Here is an 18,901-nt window from a genome sequence, read left to right as displayed (position 1 = left end):
AAACGTTCAGTGTCCCAGATACAGCCAGCATCTCTGTAAAAACCTTGTAAACACAGCGGTTAAATGAGTGCTTCGTTTTAGTTTAACTAGAACGTGTATTAATGTGTTCACCACTTAGTTATTTGGTTCCTAGATATAGTCTAAAAAGAATGCATGCACACAATATTTTACAATATTGCGTTTATCATTAGTCAGAGTTTTTAGCTTGTATGTGTTACAATTTCATATTCTGCAGCCTAATGCATGTTTTAGCAATTTAACACACCAAGTAATCAGTTGAAGTAATCAAAAACACATAGATGAGAACACAGAGCAAGAACCTCAGAACTTCTGAACTTCTTGTGTCATAGAATATAACCAGTGTTATTTAACCTTTTCTGTGACCTTCAGTTCTGTTCAACTTGGGTGACCTTGTGTTCAGAGCTTTAAAGCATGCTGACGGGAGCAAACAAAGACTACTGGTTGGATATTGGGTGTTGCATTTAGGGCTGTACAATAAATCACATGTGATTGTCATGAAAAGCTACGCAATATCCCGTTCAAAATAGGGGTCGACCGATTATTGGCGCCGATATTAAGCATTTTTACGATTATCGGAATCAGTTATTTTCAAAACCGATTTGCCGATAAAAATAATTTAATTTTGAAATGCGCTCTTTGGCTCTGACGCAGCCTGTCAGAGCTCACCACTCTGTGCCCTAGAGCAGTCTCCGCCCACCGCGCATCTGATTTGTTGGGAGTCGCGAGTCCGACCAATCAACTCGAAGGCTGAAGGCAAGCACTGAAGACACAGACAGAACGCTTGCTGGAGTTGCGAGCGGCAGTAATCAGTTGTCTCTCAAAGGAAAGTCAGCAGCAGAAGTTGATTGTGTTTCAGTAATTCACAATCCTTTACGGTGAAGTTGCAAAAACACCTCAATGTTATCTTGATTTCCCGGATGCGGTAAACATGGACGGAATCGCGGAATCCAGTCATATACCGTATTTTCTGCACTATAAGGCGCACCGGATTATAAGGCGCATCTTCAATGAATGGCCTATTTTAACCCTTTAGCACGTACGATCACACCCGTGTGATTTGTCTTGGCTTGTCCCTGATGCGTGCGATCACACCGGTGTGATTCGAACGTTTGCCGCATCACGTCATCAGCTGCTGAATTCAAATCTGTTTTGGCGCTTTGGCTGGCGCTGAGTGCTTGTCATATTATCACAACTATTCAGTGTTTTCAACCATATAATGCTTATTTTAGGTTTCAGACATTTAAATACACATAAGTACTAGCAAAACCATACATTTATAGTTTGTAAAATACACACTGATGTCTATGGAAGCGGCAATAATGATCCTACAAATATATTCTGACAATATTTTATTGATATCATGTACAGATTGTGTGGGTAACTATAAAGTGCACACTCCTCTTCTCCCAGCTCACCAGAGACTTACTTTAATGTCTTTCGGGAGGAGAGGATGAATTTGCGTGTTGTAAATCCCACAGCTCGGATTCAGCGCGAACAAACATGGCGGCGCCCATCGCCCGGTACAGATCAACTAACGCAGTCATTATAAAAGTGTTTGGACTTTTAAATACATTTACTTGCACATATTTCGAAATCGGAATATCAGATATTTCATAATATAGTGAGCATGCTTGTGAATATTAATAATAAAAAAGGAAAAACGAAATAAAAGCGATCCATGTGTCTTACAGTGCTATTGTGGCTGCGGTGCGTCACATGACGCGTCACCATGGAAACAGTAATGTGAAACATTCTAAAATAAAGGTCGCCTAAAAAAACTCACTCTTTGGGGTTAGATAGAATATTTTAAACTCACGTGTGAAAATTAAAACTGTTTTCATATTTAAGGCGCATAGAATAGAAGAGGCAGTCGGGGACGCATTCTGATCGGATGTTTTCCATGTTTTTTTTATTAGTAAACTCGTTTGTAAAAAAATAAATTATTTGATTAAAAGATAAATTAATGTTTTTATGCCTTTATTTGCACTGTACTGTAAATTAAAACTAATGGAAATGTGTAGACACATATCGGTTCAAAATATAGTTTATCGGTACATTTGATCTGTAATAATCGGTATCGGCATCGGCCCTGAAAAACACATATCGGTCGACCCCTAGTTCAAAATCGCGGATGAATCGCATTCGATTTTGAACGCGATATTGCGTAGCTTTTCAGTGATCTACGGCTTAGTGTTTTAAATACCGCGCCATCTGAACGCACGTGATGGAAATTTACTATTAATCACAGAACCGTCTTTACTGATGAGATACGCATGACAATCGCATGCGATTTATTGCACAGCCCTAGTTGCATTACTATATTTACAATCATGGCTCCTTATGTACTTAAGTGTTGCTTTGTCTCCAACTTTCTATTAAAGCAGTTACAGGTCTTTAAATGGTGCATTAGTAGTTAATTTGCCGCATTTAATTTGGAGTTTAAATTGTTAAATGTATTTAAGTAAATGTAATATGTTTTATAAAGCAAGTAAGTGAACATTAAGATTGAACTTTGTAAATCCGCTTATTTTGACATACACCACAGTTCAAAAGTATAGGGTTTGTACGATACATATTTTGAAAGTAGCCTCTTATTTTCAGTAGGTCTGTGTTTATTTTATGGAAAATACAGTTGTTATAATCAATGCTGAAAACAATTAAGCTGCTCAGAATTTTTTTGAAAACTGTCGAGGGTTTGCACTTGCTTCATGATTTAAACAACAGCATGGATTTCTTGGTTAATGTACTACTAAATATGTTCTGCTAATGTGTGCTGCCTAAACCACGGAAGAAACATGTGGAAGTCATATAGAGAAGGACTTAGTAAGCAGGAAATGGCGCAATATTTTGACAGACTAAATTTAATTGGTGGTAAAAATATGTACAAGCAGTATTAATTAAAATATTAGCCTAATATTTCACCTAACCTGACCAGAAATGATGAGAACACAAATGTTGTCTAGATTCTTGCCCTGGAAATCCTAGTTCAGTTTGGCCAATCACAAACTTCTTTTTGGACTTTGCTCCTTGATTTGTTATAACTTTTGGCAGTCTATAGCCAAATGTTTTTGCTGGTCTGACCGATTAGTACAGCCCAAAACATGACAATAATTGGCCAATTTCAACAGCGATAATCAACAATAATATTTCAAAAGTGCCATTGTTTACATTCAGTGCCGACAATATGGCCGATTGATGACACGTTGTGAAAACACTCTATAAAATTTCCTTTTGAGGCATAGAAAGTCCAAAGCTGCAAATTCTATAAGAAACAACAATGTGTTTTTTTCCCCCAGGATTTTTGATGCACACGAAGTTCAAAACAACAGTATTTATTAAAATAAAAATATTTTGTATTTTTATAAAATCTTTTACTGTCGCTTCCGGTCCATTTAATGTGTCCTTGCTTAGTGAAAGTATTAATTTCTTTCAAGAAAATATGACCCAAACTTTTGAATGGTAGTGTATTGCTGCTGTTCAATTAGGCTTCATGTTATGTAATGCGGACATTAGGGTACAACACATTTTGAGAAACATGGGTTATATATATTAGAGTTTATCAGACGAAGTTCTCTTTGCATTGTGCATCGGTACCTCTTATGATAAATCTGACAGTAGTAATTGATTGTATTGAATGGTAGTTGATTGAAAAAATTATGTAACAGTCACAATTGGTTTATCCTGAAAAATTGTTTACCAAGTTCAAGACAAACAGATTGATTTCTCCAAGTAGGCATTCTGACTTGTTTCACATTCACTGCTTGCTTCACAGGCTGTTCGCTGCTATGACGTCTACATCTTAAAAGCTGAAGGGAAAGTGGAGCCAGAGGTGTTTTGCCAGTTAGGTCACTTCAACCTTTTACTGGAAGATTATCCTAAAGGTGAGTTCTGAAGGAATATTTCTTTTATTGCCATTAAAAAAATATGACAGTCAGTCTTAATAAATTTCTTTTGTTTTCTCCTCAGCATTATCTGCATACCAGAGATACTACAGTTTACAGTCAGACTACTGGAAGGTAAGGGATGCTTAATTCTCATTGATTGCGCACTTGCACACTTCACACTTGTTAAATCCATACGTGACTTAGCTGTAGATCCAGATGTAGTCTTTCGGTGGTGGTCGTAGATGCATGTGCCTAGAAATCTGCCTTCCTGCAAAGTTCAGCTCCACTCTGATCAAACACAGCTGAACCAGCTTTTAGGATGATCCGAAACGATTTATAATTGCAGACAGTTGAGTTGAAGCCGGTTTGGAACGGAAATCTGCTGGGAGGTAGATTTTTAGGAACAGGATTTTGGCATCTCTGGTCTAATGTATCAAAGACCATATCAAAAGCTGATATAATCATTGCATCAAAACAATGGTTTTAAACTTAAGAGTCTGCAAAGCAGTAATGATACAGTAAGAACTCAGTGAACCTTTTGTAGTATGGCTACTTGCGTTTGTGTCAATTGTAACAGATGTAATTATAGGTGACCATTATTAGTGAATGAAATTCAATTTGATGTGTCTGGTAAGGTGTAGCTCTCTGTAAGAAAGTTTTTGAATGTGAAATGAGATCCTGTAGGAGTGTCAGTAATGGCCTTTGACAGTTTTGGGTTCCAGACACAATTTTCTCCTTGAGCAAGAGTGACGTTGTTGGCTGTGAAATTTCCATGGCAGGGTAAACTTTCACCGTGATGGAGTGCTTTTGACTGCAGATACGGCTGTCGACTGTAGATGTGTCATCTCTCACATATCAGGCGCTAAGCCTCAGCATACGGCTAATTGAAACTGATTTCCAACACAGATGGACTGAACGTTCTTTTGTGAGTTATTAGGTAGTTTCTAACCGTTTGTACTATAAATTACATTTCTGCATTGGCACTATTTAGTTTGGACGCCGGAATGGAAAATGTGCCAATGGAAACATTGCAGACCGCAGCTGTGGAAGTTGAAGATTTCATACTTTCTGCAAAGCTGCTTATGTTTTTTTTTTCTTTTCCCCTTCCCCATTTAGGATTTATTTTTTGCTCCAAGCGTCAGGGCATGTTCTAAATTTGTGTCTGCGCTGAAGGGGTTAAAGGGTGCCGTCTCAGCACTCAGACAGCCGTGTGCGATTTGTGCAGGTGTGATGAACGGCCCGTATGCAGCACTGTCAGCCTGTCAGAGTGATGCACCATGCGTTTTGCAGTCAGTGCTTCTCTGGCACTTTTTATTCTGTGCCTGTCCTGACTTCACACTGCTGTCCGAGGTCTTGCGAGAAAGTCATCCTTTTTAGATTGTAAATAAGTAGCGTGTGCTGTCATGCTGGTCGTTGAAAGCCCATGTCATTATTGACTTCCTGATTGCATTTGCATTAAAATGTGAAACCTGGTTTGCACTTTTAAGACAGTCTTGTCATTTGAATACACTAGAATGCATAAACTGATCAAATGTGTACTTTAAATGCATGCATAAATGCAAATGTAAAATTTTCTCTTACTTTGTTTTTATCTACAGTATTTGTCCTGTAGTTGTACTCTGGTTAGAATGCAACAGACTGAAATATAAATTGTTATTCACTGAAAATCCTGCCGCGTTGCCCTTTTTGCATTTTATGATTGCATATAGGATATTTAAATTATTTTCGAGCATGTACTGTTGATGTCAAAAGTTTACATACACCTTGCAGAATCTGCAAAATGTTAATTATTTTACCAAAATAAGAGGGATCATACAAAACGCAGGTTGTTGTTGTTTTTTGTAGTACTGAGCTGAATAAGACATTTCATATAAAAGACACTTACATATAGTCCACAAGTGAAAATAATAGTTGAATTTATAAAAATGACTCTGTTCAAAAGTTTACATACAGTTGACTCTTATTACTGTTGTTACCTGAATTATTTTTGTGTTTAGTGATAGTTGTTCATAAGTCAAATGTCTGTCCTGAACAGTTAAACTGCCCACTGTTCTTCAGAAAAATCCTTTAGGTCCCACAAATTCTTTGGTTTTTCAACATATTTTTGTATATTTTTGCATATTTTCCAACAATGATTGTATGATTTTGAGATCCATCTTTTCACACTGAGGCTATTACAGAAGGTTCGAGCACTTACTGATGATAGAGAAGGAAAAACGATGCATTAAGAGCCAGGGGTGTAAACTTTTGAATGAACTTGAGAATGAAGATGTGTACATTTTTCATACTGCCCTTCAGAAGCTACAGAAGATACTTACATGTTTCCCAGAAGACAAAATAAGTTAAATTTGCCCTGATCATCAAATTAAAAAAAGTTTTCCCCCCCCCGACTCTTAATGCATCATGTTTCCTTCTGAAGAATCAGTGAGCATTTGAACTTTCTGTAATGGTTGCATATGAGTCTTGGTTGTCCTCAGTGTGAAAAGATGGATCTTAAAGTCATACAGTCATTGTTGGAAATACACAAAGGATTTTTCTGAAGAACAGCAGGCAGTTTAACTGTTTAGGACAAACAGGGACTCATGAACAACTACTAATTACTAAACCAAAAAAAAAACAAAAAAAAACACAGCTCTGGGTCATTCAGATAACAACACAGCATTAGGAATTTAAGTGTATGTAAACTTTTGAACGGGGTCATTTTTATAATCTTATTCAGGTCAGTACTAGATAAAATAACATGCATTTTGTATGATCCCTCTTATTTTAGTAAAACAATTAACATTTTGCAGATTCTTCAAAGTGCATGGAAACTTTTGACCTCAACTGTAAGTCTGCTTTGTAAGATATTTGACTTTTCCTCGAGAGCTTTAAAGTAGGAAACTCAGTAAAAATTAAAATTGGTCTCAAGTTTTGTGGTTTGCGCTTCATATATGTGACCCTGGACCACAAAACCAGTCATAAGGTTAAATTTTACAAAACTGAGATGTATACATCATATGAAAGCTCAATAAATAAGCTTTCTATTGATGCATGGTTTCTTAGGATAGGACAATATTTGGCCGAGATACATCTATTTGAATATCTGAAATCTGAGGGTGCAAAAAAATCAAAATACTGAGAAAATCACCTTTAAAGTTGTCCAAATTAAGTTCTTAACAATGCATATTACTAATCAAAAATTACATTTTGATAGGTTTACAGTAGGAATTTTACAAAAAATCTTCATGGAACATGATCTTTACTGAATTTCCTAATGATTTTTGGCATAAAAGAAAAATCAATAATTTTGACCCATACAATGTATTTTTGGCTATTGCTACAAATATACCCCAGCGACTTAAGACTGGTTTTGTGGTCCAGGGTCACATATGGGCTGTCGTGAAACTCACCTTGTCTGTATGCCTTTTACATGCCTGGGGTTTTTATTTGTTTGACTATACAGCCCAGTTCCAGTTTAATTCTTAAATTATTCACTTCGTCAACTTACCATCTAGTTTCATCATCTAGCGAAAGTGCATTTGTGGGGAAGACAAGCCGCAGTGGCTTTCGGTTTGAGTCACGCTTTGCCTCTGTGAGCACAGATAAGTGGTTCAGACATGATAATGTTTCATTGATCCATATTGTCTTGCACATTCCGTTATGTAAATATAACCTTTTGTGGTTGCGGGAGACGAAGACTTTGCCACCTTTTTAGTTTAACATGTGCTCATTAGCCGCAGATGTTTCTGTCCCCTACTGAGCGCAGATGTGTCAGACCTGCTGTGAAAGTAAACCATCCTTACTCATACTTATGGTGCCATCCTATATTAGAAAGTCATTTTGCTGTTTAATTCAACTATGATGAATTAATGACTAGTTCTAATTCTCATCCTTTGTTTTTCAGAATGCTGCCTTTTTGTATGGCCTTGGTTTGGTTTACTTCCATTACAATGCTTTTCACTGGTAAGTGCACAGTTACTATGTGTTCTGAGATGCATTTGTTTTCTCATGCATTCCATTTGGTTTCTTTTTCTTTTTTCATCTGTAATGTAACATTGTTGAAATATCATCCCTAATAGCATTTTTCATGACCTGAAGTGTGATGTTGATGCTTTCTCTGCTTACAGACTAATTCGAAATTTTGTATTTTATTCTCCTCTTGTTCGTCTTTTTTGTTTTGTTTATTTGATTTCATTTTTTTTTACGTTCGGTCTGTTATTTTTGTTGTTAAAGACTGCAGAAAGTATGTGCATTATTATTATTTTTTTGTTGTCCATTTTCTGTTAATAAATAGCAGAAGTTTTGTTCGGGAGACAGTATCTTTTGTTGGGTTTGTGTAAAGTATGGCTAAGTAAATAATTGAATTGAAATCGTGGTTGCCAGTTGTGATTAAACCACAAAATGTTGTTAATTAAGTATATGGTTTGCATTCACTGTGTGGTTCTGTGTAAAGGTAGCCTAGAAATCTAGACGCACCCTAGCGGCAGCAAAAATTATTTTGCAGCCAGGTGGGTCTAGACACTCTCAATAGACCTTCTAGCTGCAAAAACCCAAATTGGGTCAGGCCAATCACAACGCGTATAGAGTAGGCGGGGCGGGCTTAACATATGACGACAGAGTTGCGACGGCTGCCACTTGAAAAACAAAGAATGGCGGCTGCAGCTGTCGAACAGCGGTCTTTCGAATCGGCTTTGGCCGCGACTCTGGAGGACTTGGAGTTAAGTTTTTCTTTAAGAAACGAGCAAAGAACGGCACTTAAGTCATTTTTAAAAAAGGAAGATGTGTTTGGAGTTTTGCCGACTGGATACGGAAAAAGCTTAGACTACGTCACCTTCTTCGTTGCTCTGATTGGTTGAAGCGCTATCCTATTGCGTGCATAGGGATTTTGAGAGACAACCGTTTATCCCGCCCCTCGGAGTAAGCCGCGTCTATGGAGAGTTTCCAGACTAAACATCTTGATGTAAGTCTGGCTCGCCAGGCTAGTGTAATGGTGCTCTACGTTTAACTTTTGTTTTTAGTCTACTAAAAGACTGAAAGTGTGTGTGTGGGCTCTTTTAAGAGTAGTGTTGGGCGGTTTGACCAAAAAATATGTATCACGTTTTCACGGTTTATCATGGTCTTTCCCTCATTGCGCCTAATCAAAATGCATGAAACCACTGCATTTACATCACAATCCAAACAAACTTGATACATGTTGCATGAGCATATGTTGATATAAATTAGATTTGTAATTTTAAAATTTAATGCAAAAACAGAATGGTCTGACCTTAGCTTTGTGATATTATGCTACATAACAGCAGAAAGGCTGAATGAGAATGTATCCACTCTGACACCAGGTGGCGCTTATGCAACAGCAGCAATACAGCATTTTACTTGGTTACTATTGTAAACAGTGCAGCTGCAGTTTTTAGTACTGCATTAATATGCATTATATGGTGGTAAGATGAAAAGAAAGTACCATCTAAACTTTTTTTTAAAGACAGTCAGTTCCCCTCAGAGATACATTCATAAACCGCTCATCCCCATATCTGTATTTAGGATTTTATTTCAGTGTTTTGTGCATCGTGAACAATGAGCTTGATCTGCCTGCTACTGTATTTTCTCCTTTTTGCGTCCGTCTTTAGCATGGCTTCTGGTAATGGCTGTTTACAGTTGTTTTGTTTGCCCAGTTAAATAATTAGTTGTGTATTATTAATGGTTCTAAAATTTGTACCAACCATTAGTCAGAAGTGTATACTGTTAACAAGGATTTCCTCTCTATTAATGACAGTGCATATTAGGGGTGGGCGATATGACCTAAAATTAATATCACGGTATTTTTCATCTTTTGAACGGTGCCGGTATAATATCACGGTATTACTTTTTTTGGTACATTTTCGGAGAAGTAGCCTGTCCTGTCCATTTAGTATGTGAATAAAGTTAATCTTTTCATAATATAATAAGTAGGGTAGGTATCCTTATCAAAAAGAGACATGGGAGAGTATTATGCATTCTCAACATATTTATTTTGCAAAAAACCTAAAGATCTTACTTAACAGTGTACAACAAAACAAAAATTATTTTTTTAAATTTAATTTCTGCAATATTTAAAACCTTTAAATAACTGGGGGAAATCAACCCATGGCAACAGTTTAAAAGTAGACCAATTCTGTGGGGAAAAACGCGGACTTGGCAACCCTGCATCCAACATGAGCTGCTGGAGTTAATGTCTTTGCACACGTGAGTACGAAATTTTCGTCCGACATTTTTGCACGTTAAAAAAAATACAGGTTATGTTAATCGAGTTTACACACTGCCTCTGAAACTTTCATCCGTCATAAAAAAAATTGGATCATGTTTGATGTTCTGCATTTTCACATCCATAATAAGCATTTTGATAAGGATGGCGAATATGAGAAAACTAAAAAAAAAAACATATACGAAAATCGGACTCAGTGTACAATGACCTTTAGATTTGAACGATCACGGGTCGAAAGTAAAGAGAGATGACAAAAATAGACTGGAGGATTTGTTGCAATCTTGTACTCACTGACAAATATCTATTATAAGATGTGCTGCTCCCTTTACAAAATCGAAAGTAAACGTAAACAGGCCGGTCGCGTTCGCCTCGCGCCTGCTCAATTTGTGATCCGCTGTGTAAATCCTTTGGCCGGCCGACCGGGAAAAGTCCCGGTCGTCCCGATTGCCACTCCGCCCCTGGTATAGGCTACAGGGCCGACCTTTCTTCACGATGTTTCACCAGCCGTTTAATGGCCACTCCCCTTTTACCTACCACCTGCAAAGCTGATACGAATATGTTTTACTTTTTTATTTACAACAAGATATATAGTATAAGGACAGGTATTCAGACCACAACTGAACGTTTGAAGAAAATTTTATGTTTTAAATATACCGGTATTGACGGTATTAGAAAATCCATGTCGTGGCGCTATCTCACACCGGTGATGACTATGACACCGGTGTACCGCCCACCCCTAGTGCATATGTTTATTACAATGAGGGAAAAAATATTTGATCCCCTGTTGATTTTGTACGTTTGCCCACTGACAAAGAAGGTAGGTTTATTTGAACAGTGAGAGACAGAATAACAAAAAATACAGAAAAACGCATTTTAAAAAAAGTTATAAATTGATTTGCATTTTTATGAATGAAATAAGTATTTGGTCCCCTATCAGTCAGCAAGATTTCTGGCTTCCAGATGTCTTTTATACAGGTCACAAGCTGAGATTAGGAGCAGTCTCTTAAAGGTAGTGCTTCTAATCTCAGTTTGTTAACTGTATAAAATACACCTGTCCACAGAAGCAATGAGTCAATCAGATTCCAAAATCTCCACCATGACCAAGACCAAACAGCTGTCCAAGGATGTCAGGGACAAGATTGTAGACCTACATAAGGCTGGAATGGGGTACAAGACCATCGCCAAGCAGCTTGGTGAGAAGGTGACAACAGTCGGTGCGATTATTCGGAAATGGAAGAAACATAAAATAACTGTCAATCTCCCTCTGTGTGGGGCTCCATGCAAGATCTCACCTCGTGGCGTTTCAATGATCATGAGGAATGACAGTGCTTTGGGGGTGTTTTTCTGCTGAGGGGACAGGACAACTGCACAGCTCAAAGGGACGATGGATGGGGCCATGTACCGTCAAATCTTGGGTGAGAACCTCCTTCCCTTAGCCAAGGCATTGAAAATGGGTCATGCATGGGTATCACCCAAAACACACAGCAAAGGCAACAAAGGAGTGGCTCAAGAAGAAGCACATTAAGGTCCTGTAGTGGCCTAGCCAGTCTACAGATCTTAATCCAATAGAAAATCTATGGAGGGAGCAGAAGGTTAAAGTTGCTAAACGTCAACCTCAAAACCGTAATGACTTGGAGAGGATCTGCAAAGAGGAGTGGGACAAAATCCCTCCTGAGATGTGCGCAAACCTGGTGGCCAACTACAAGAAACGTCTGACCTCTGTGATTGCCAACAAGAGTTTTGCCTCCAAGTACTAAGTCATGTTTTGCGAAGGGGTCAAATATAGAGATGCACCGATCGATCGGCATCCGATCGCAATCGACCGATAGGGGCGCTATCGGTTTTGATCGGAGTTCTCAAAATAGATCAGAGCAGGCCGATCAGATGACGTTTACAACAACAAACAGCCGCCAGAGCACGCATTCCCACTTCTCAGACTAGGGTCTCCCAATGGGCGTGGCTGTCTCTACCAAAGAGTATAGAAGTACTCTTTGTCTCTACAACGCATTAACACTGAAGATGACGTCGCCGGTGAGGGGATTTCCTCCCCTCTGGTCTATGCATCCCTGCCTCTGCTGAATTATTTTTATCCACGGTGGGGATAAAACGTCCCGCGAAGCCGCTCCTACGTCCCGATCTAAATCAAATTATTTGCAATACGCGCTTTAAAGTCGTCTAAATCAAATGATTCGCCATACGCGCTTTGAAGTTGAACGTACTGAATCAAATGATTCGCGATCCGATTGGAGCGCTTCAAAACAGTGAATCTTTTTGCGACGCAGTGGTTTACTGATTCTGAGTTTCCAAAAAGCTCCGTTGATACTTTGCTCACCTTCTCTATAAAATGTATTCGTTGTTTGAAATTAAACCATTACTATTAATACAATGTTTTTATTAAATTGTGATCACATAATACAGCTTCTGTCATATTAAAAAAAATTCATGACCTGACACTCATTATCTGGTTCTTGCCTAAAAAGACGGGTATAATGCGCGTTGTTAACAGATTACAGTAACAGTTTGGTCAACCTCTCCCTATGGAGAGAGAAAAAAAAGTTTCTAAAAGCATCCCCCCCTCTGTTTTTTTTCACAAATTGCACCCTGTATATGTATATGTATGTGTATATGCATATGTATGGCATATTTATTTTATTTTTCCACAAAAAGCTTGTTGCTAAACTCTAAATTGTGATTTTAAGAAAGAGCCTCCTGAGAGTTAAATGTTTATTATGGTGCACATGTGTGTTTTGCACATAATCATTTTTTTATTTTAAGATTTAACTCTTTTATTAGATTTAACTTTTTCCACAGAAAAACTAAGGTTCATAGTTTACAAATTGTGTCAGCTCTAAAAGAGTGAAATGTTGTGTTGTACATAATTACTGCCAAAAGACAGTTTAAGATAGTAAGCAACACTTACTCTATGTAAGCTGAGTCCAAGTTGTCTATGAGAGTCTTGAGAGTGTTCAATATTGAAATTTGCCTCAGCCTGCAATAAAACTGGTCAATTCATGATACTTTCTCATTTCCTACTTTTTATACTAATAATACAATGTCAATGTTTGTACATGAGACAACAATATTGAAGAATTTATGGATTTGACGCTGTGATCGGTAATATCGGGATCGGCAGATACTGCTTTTGGTGATCGGTGATCGGTGATCGGCCCCCAAAATCCAGATCGGTGCATCTCTAGTCAAATATTTATTTCACTCATTAAAATGCAAATGAATTTATAACTTTTTTTAAAAAATGCATTATTCTGTCTCTCACTGTTCAAATAAATTTACCATTTAAATTATAGACTGATCATTTCTTTGTCAGTGGGCAAACGTAGAAAATCAGCAGGGGGTCAATTAATTTTTTCCCTCACTGTAGCCACTTGTACTGGTATGCCATTTTGTAAAAAAAAAATCATGCCTTTTGCATAATTCTAACCTGTTTACTGTTTGAACCGATATATCGCCCAGCACTATTTTAGAGTGGTTTCCATTAGGTATGTTACTCTGATCTCAGAAGGTGATCTGAGTTTGGTTCAAGTTAAAGGGCCTGTTATCATTAGCATACAGCGTTGTTGTGTGTGTTCCTAGCTCTGTATACGCCTTATTCAGCCCGCCACCATTTTGAATCGAAAACGAGGCTGTGAGGGATAGCAGTCCAGCAGCGCCCACTGTGGCATATTGTTGCGTACCGGGATGTAGATTGTTTAGTCATAAAAATAAAGAGAAAATATCATTTCACTAATTTCCACAGGAGAAAGAACTTCAGAAAATGTGTATTATTAAAGTTCGACAGGACATAGGACCTAACTTTCAGGTAACAATATTGCATTTATTTAAGAAAATGACTGTGGAAACTAGCCGGTTGGCTAATTGCTAATTTATAATGTGAGCATGTTTATCTTCCTTTAAAAGTTTACGCAGAGCTAAAATGTTATGTTTTACTACAACAACTAAACTAAATATCTACATTTTGTATAGATTACAAAGAACACAAGAGTGTGCTCAACGTTTTACTCAGGTTTTTTTTTTTCAAAAACACTGACTGGAATTAGGAAGCTTAAGGAGGGTTCAGCTCCGTCTGTGTTTACCTGAACTCAAAGACCTCACGAAAAGAAAATCTTGCGATCGTAAATGAAAAAGATATTATTTTTAAATGACGTTTTAAAAATTAACATGCGTAATAGTTTGTGTTAAGAGCCTGCAGTTAGATCGTAAGCCTCTTTCAGACAACATGTTAAGTCATACAAAAAACAGTGGGTAGAAAGTTTATTTTTATGCAAAGCGATCAAAAGATAACATTTAGTAATTAGTTTGCCGTGTAGAGTTTGGGGTCAACCCCTTTTAAAATCGCAAAATGATATTCAGAACATTATTTTTTGTTTCTGTTTTGCTTTAGACAAGGAAAACGTCATGTTTATCGTAATTTCATAATAAAGGTCGGGAAGACGCTTATGACCTAGCTGCAGGCTCTTAACACAAACCATTAAGCATTTTAATCTATATAACATCATTTGAAAAACTCTGTATAAGCGTTTAAAGGAAGATAAACATGCTCGCATTAGAAATTAGCAGTCTTTCCACAGTCATTTTCTTAAATAAATGCAATATTGTTACCTGAAAGTTAGGTTATATGTCCTGTCGAACAATCCACGTTTTCTGGAGCTCTTTGTCCTGTGGAAAAATGTGAAATGACGTATTATTTTACGGTTATACAATCTACATCCCGGTACGCAACAATACGCCACAGTGGGCGCTGCTGGACTGCTATCCCTCACAGCCTCGTTTTCGATTCAAAATGGCGGCTGGCTGAATAAGGCGTATTGGAGTCTCTGCATCATTCTTCAAGTATACAGTCAAAACACTAGTTGGTAGTATAACAGTTAGCAGGTTGCAGTATCAAGCAGAAAACATTGCTGGAGAAGTGGCAATTTTGTTGACAAACAGACAGCTACTTTTGTTGCTAATGCAGTTAAATTGTGTAATTCTCTTTTTTAAATCTCTGTTGTTTGTTGATATTGTATATAGATTAAAAAAAGTGATAATGGTTGTTTTTGGACTATTTGATTCATTTACTGGGTATGACCTTCTCTGTCTTCACTTGTTTCATTCGAATCTTAAAAATGCAACACTCTGGCACAAGTTGTTTAAACACTGCAAGATGAAATCCGTTTGATTTATGTTTATAAATCAAGTTCAGTTATGAGTTAAATGTCGTTCAATCTAACAATGTAACAAAACAGGGTCAGATTGGTTTAAAATATGCAATATTTGTTATACATAGGTTCTGTACAATACCTGTCTCTCTCAGCGTTCACACAGTGCTTGGGATAGTTTGTCACTGTAACATTAAATACATATAGGTTGTTTTATTTGGCTTTCTGGAATGAGTTTTTTGTCTTTGGGTCTTTAGTTGAATCTACTAGTTAACACTTTTTTTTTTTTCTCAAATTTTGTGAATTTACAAGGATTTACTTGAATTACATGATTGTACTGTCTCTAGTCAGGTAATATTAGATTACATTTAACATTCAAGATCTGCCAAAAACCAATAACCAATCTTGTACCATCACTGAATGGCGGTTGGGTCTTAAAGGATTATGGGAAAAGCATCACATTCCCTCATTCATGAATCAGTCAACTTTTTTTTCCTTCCCCAATAGTGTTTTAAGGTCAATTTTATATATTAATGTATAGCGTATGAAATTTGATAGGATTTTGGTATTGATTTGGTAAATATATGTACAGATGGTATGTTGTGATATTTACTACTGGAGCTCCCCTCTTTCCTTGTCTTAGGGCAGTGCAGCGCACCCCCTCAGATGCCCATTCTGGACAGAGAAGGTAGGCATACCATGTTGGATTTGTAAGGGTATGCCTCAGACATGCTCTGTAGATATCTTCAGCTGACTTAAGCAGCAAGAATATTTGCATTAACTTGGCAAAATGAAAGTTGTGTTGATAGCTTTTAGAAATAAACCATCTGCATCATTGGTATGCTGCAGTTGTAAGTAGCTGGGGTTGAAAGCACAAATGACAAGCTCATATTTAAAGCTCTTATATTAATTATGTGAAATGTTCATTATTTTTTTTCTTTTAAGCAAGTCCTTTTTAAATGGTCCTTTTGATTAGTCTTTTTTTTAGGTGGATGAAATGGTTATTCCTGTAGGCAGTTAGCAATATGTAAAAAGTACTTAATGGATAATTGCACAGACAATGTTAAAGGGATAGTTCACCCAAAAATGAAAATTACCCCATCATTTACTCACCCTCAAGCCATCCTAGCTGTATATGACTTTCTTCTTTCAGACGAATACAATCAGTTTTATTAAAAAAAAGAAAAAGAAAAAAAAAGTCCTGGCTTTTCCAAGCTTTATAATGGAAGTGAATGGCTGTTGAGATTTTGGAGTCCAATAAAGTGCATCCATTCATCATAAAAAGTGCTGCACACTGAAGTGAGGCCTTCAGAAGTGAATCGATGCATTTGTGTAAGAAAAATATACATTTTTAAAACTTAATAAACCATATTCTCTAGTTTCTGCTAACTGCCGTACACAAGTTCATGAGATTTCAGCAGATGACGTAGGCGTAGTGTAAGCTGTGGTGAGAAATATTCTAGTTTCTCTAGAACCAAGTTTTGTTTACAGCAAAGGAAAACCAGTCTCCTTGGCTTGTATCAAAATCCTTCAACATTTTTCTTTACAAATCCTTGCTTTTGTACTAGTTTGTGACCGTTGTTTTGTTTTGCTAAATGCATTTTCACTTCAGAAGGCCATTATTAACCCCCCAGAGCCATGTGGAGGGCTTTTTTTTTAAATGATGGATGGATGCACTTTATTGGACTAAAATCCTCATTAACCCAATTCACTGCCATTATAAAGTTTGGAAGAGCAAGGACATTTATTAATATAACTCAGATTGTATTGTATTATATACACCTAGGATGACTTGAAGGTGAGTAAATCATGGGGTAATTTCCATTATTGTGTGAACTATCCCTTTAAGGTTGGTTAGCAGTTCTATCACATAGTGTCATGCTAAAGCAAATGATTTTAAGTTTAGTAGTTTTAAAACTGTATTTTTGAACTTTCATTACTGGTGAACTGGTACATTTTCTTTCCCCACAGACTTCTGTTGTGAATTAACTGTAAAGGCATGTTTTTTGTCTTATGCGGTCCCATGTAGCTTTGAGGTCCTTGACTCTATTACTCATTGAAAGTCTAAATATCTTTGTCAAGTTTTTGTCCTGTTGGTTAGGTAATCCTATTGTCCGTAACTTAATCATTAAGTTCAGTGTGCAGTGACTTTAGAGCATGTGACCCAGTCACGGCTTCTTGCTTGCTAGTAAATGATGAGGTAATCTTCCCGTGCCTTTCAATTCCCGAGCAGGAAACTGATATGACCTTCTTCCCATTTTCACTCTCTGTCTCATTCTCGCTCTCATTCTTGTCCACTCACTTGCCAATCGCAGTTATTCAGGAATCAGAGAGGTTGAGAGACAGAGAAAGATGTATAGCCTGGCAGATATGTAATGATTTTCCATACTATAAAAAGATGATTTGGCCAGAATTGATCCTAAAGTTTGTGGTTAAAGTAATCTTATTTGCCTTTCAGTTTTCTATTTGTGGAGTTTTGAAATGGGCAAAGCAACTGTTTTTTGATTAGCTCTGTGGTTACATGCTGGGTTGGTTGTGGCATAGGTTTTGGACTTCATATAACTTTTGATATTTAGTTTACTGGCTTCCAGTCCTTTTAGCAAGATTTGCTTAGATTTTTAGTTTCGTGTGTAGTACTGCCAGAGCAAGTGAGTGGGATGTTGATGCTTAGCTTTGGGGCACTATCACGAATATTTACAATTGGAAATAAAATTAACCAACAATTGAACTATTATGGAGGGATGCTAACAAATTGACGATCGATTAATTGTCGTTAATAATTTAATCAATAATTGATGTTTGATATAAGCAAGGTGTGTTGTTTCAGAATACGTGTGGTTCATGTGCAGAACACATGCAGCAGACACAAAAAAGTGAGCTGTGACTCGATGACAGGGCTGGATGTTTTGCGCAAATAATTCAGTGTACAAATTGTGCTTTTAATGTGATCCAAACTTTAAAAGCATGTTAAAATAGAAAGAAAACAAAGTCCTTGAACATCAAATACTGGGAACCGGTCAGAGCCCGTCTCTTGTCTCAAATTTTCATATTTTCTCCCAATTTTCCAAAGCAAGTGGCATTGTTTGTAAAGGGTTAGTAAAGCAAATTATATTTTTCAGCACAAGCGAGATGTGTATATTGGATGTTGAGCTGCATATATGAGATGATAGGCATATCAGAAAAGAAACAAGAAATATTGTTAAAATTGTGGAAATTCTTGAACAACCTGCAAAACTGGTAATAAAATGAATTGAATTATAATGCTAGTCATCATGCTAATTTATCTATTGAACACTTGTGTATTTATTGGTCTTTTTAATTGCCTGCCATGTAGTGTCATAGCTTTGGCTCTTGTGAGACTAATGTGATTTACAGGGAATGAAGAAATTATGGGAAAGCTTTGCGTTCTGCCAATGCTTTCGCACACTGCAGTGCTCTGCGGAGAGAGCAAAAATGACTGTTTGGAGGCAAGGGGAGAGGAGGGGGATTGAGGCCATTGAGTTCAGTGGGCCGTGGCTCAGCAAAAACACCCTCTGTTTGTCTGAGCGAAACGTTGTATAAGCAAGCAAAACCCACTGCTGTGAGCGGACCACGTGTTGCAATCTCTGTCAGAGGCGGAG

General features: G+C 37.3%; 1 protein-coding gene across 2 annotated transcripts in view; it reads left to right on the top strand.

Moving 5' to 3' along the window:
• Positions 1 to 18,901, top strand: part of kdm6a (lysine (K)-specific demethylase 6A) — a 76,889-nt gene that overhangs the window by 5,547 nt on the left and 52,441 nt on the right. The window contains exons 3-6 of one of the 2 annotated variants that reach the window (XM_073846154.1): positions 3,794 to 3,902; positions 3,988 to 4,037; positions 7,792 to 7,850; positions 15,925 to 15,969. In XM_073846154.1, the coding sequence (XP_073702255.1) occupies positions 3,794 to 3,902; positions 3,988 to 4,037; positions 7,792 to 7,850; positions 15,925 to 15,969 (263 nt within the window). The remainder of the gene's footprint in view (positions 1 to 3,793; positions 3,903 to 3,987; positions 4,038 to 7,791; positions 7,851 to 15,924; positions 15,970 to 18,901) is intronic. The other variant, XM_073846155.1, reaches the window with a different exon arrangement.

Source organism: Garra rufa, chromosome 8 (genome assembly GCF_049309525.1).
Source record: "Garra rufa chromosome 8, GarRuf1.0, whole genome shotgun sequence".
Classification (NCBI taxonomy): Eukaryota; Metazoa; Chordata; class Actinopteri; order Cypriniformes; family Cyprinidae; genus Garra; species Garra rufa.
Note: the sequence above shows the minus strand (reverse complement) of the source record. Positions and strands in the feature narration are given on the sequence as shown.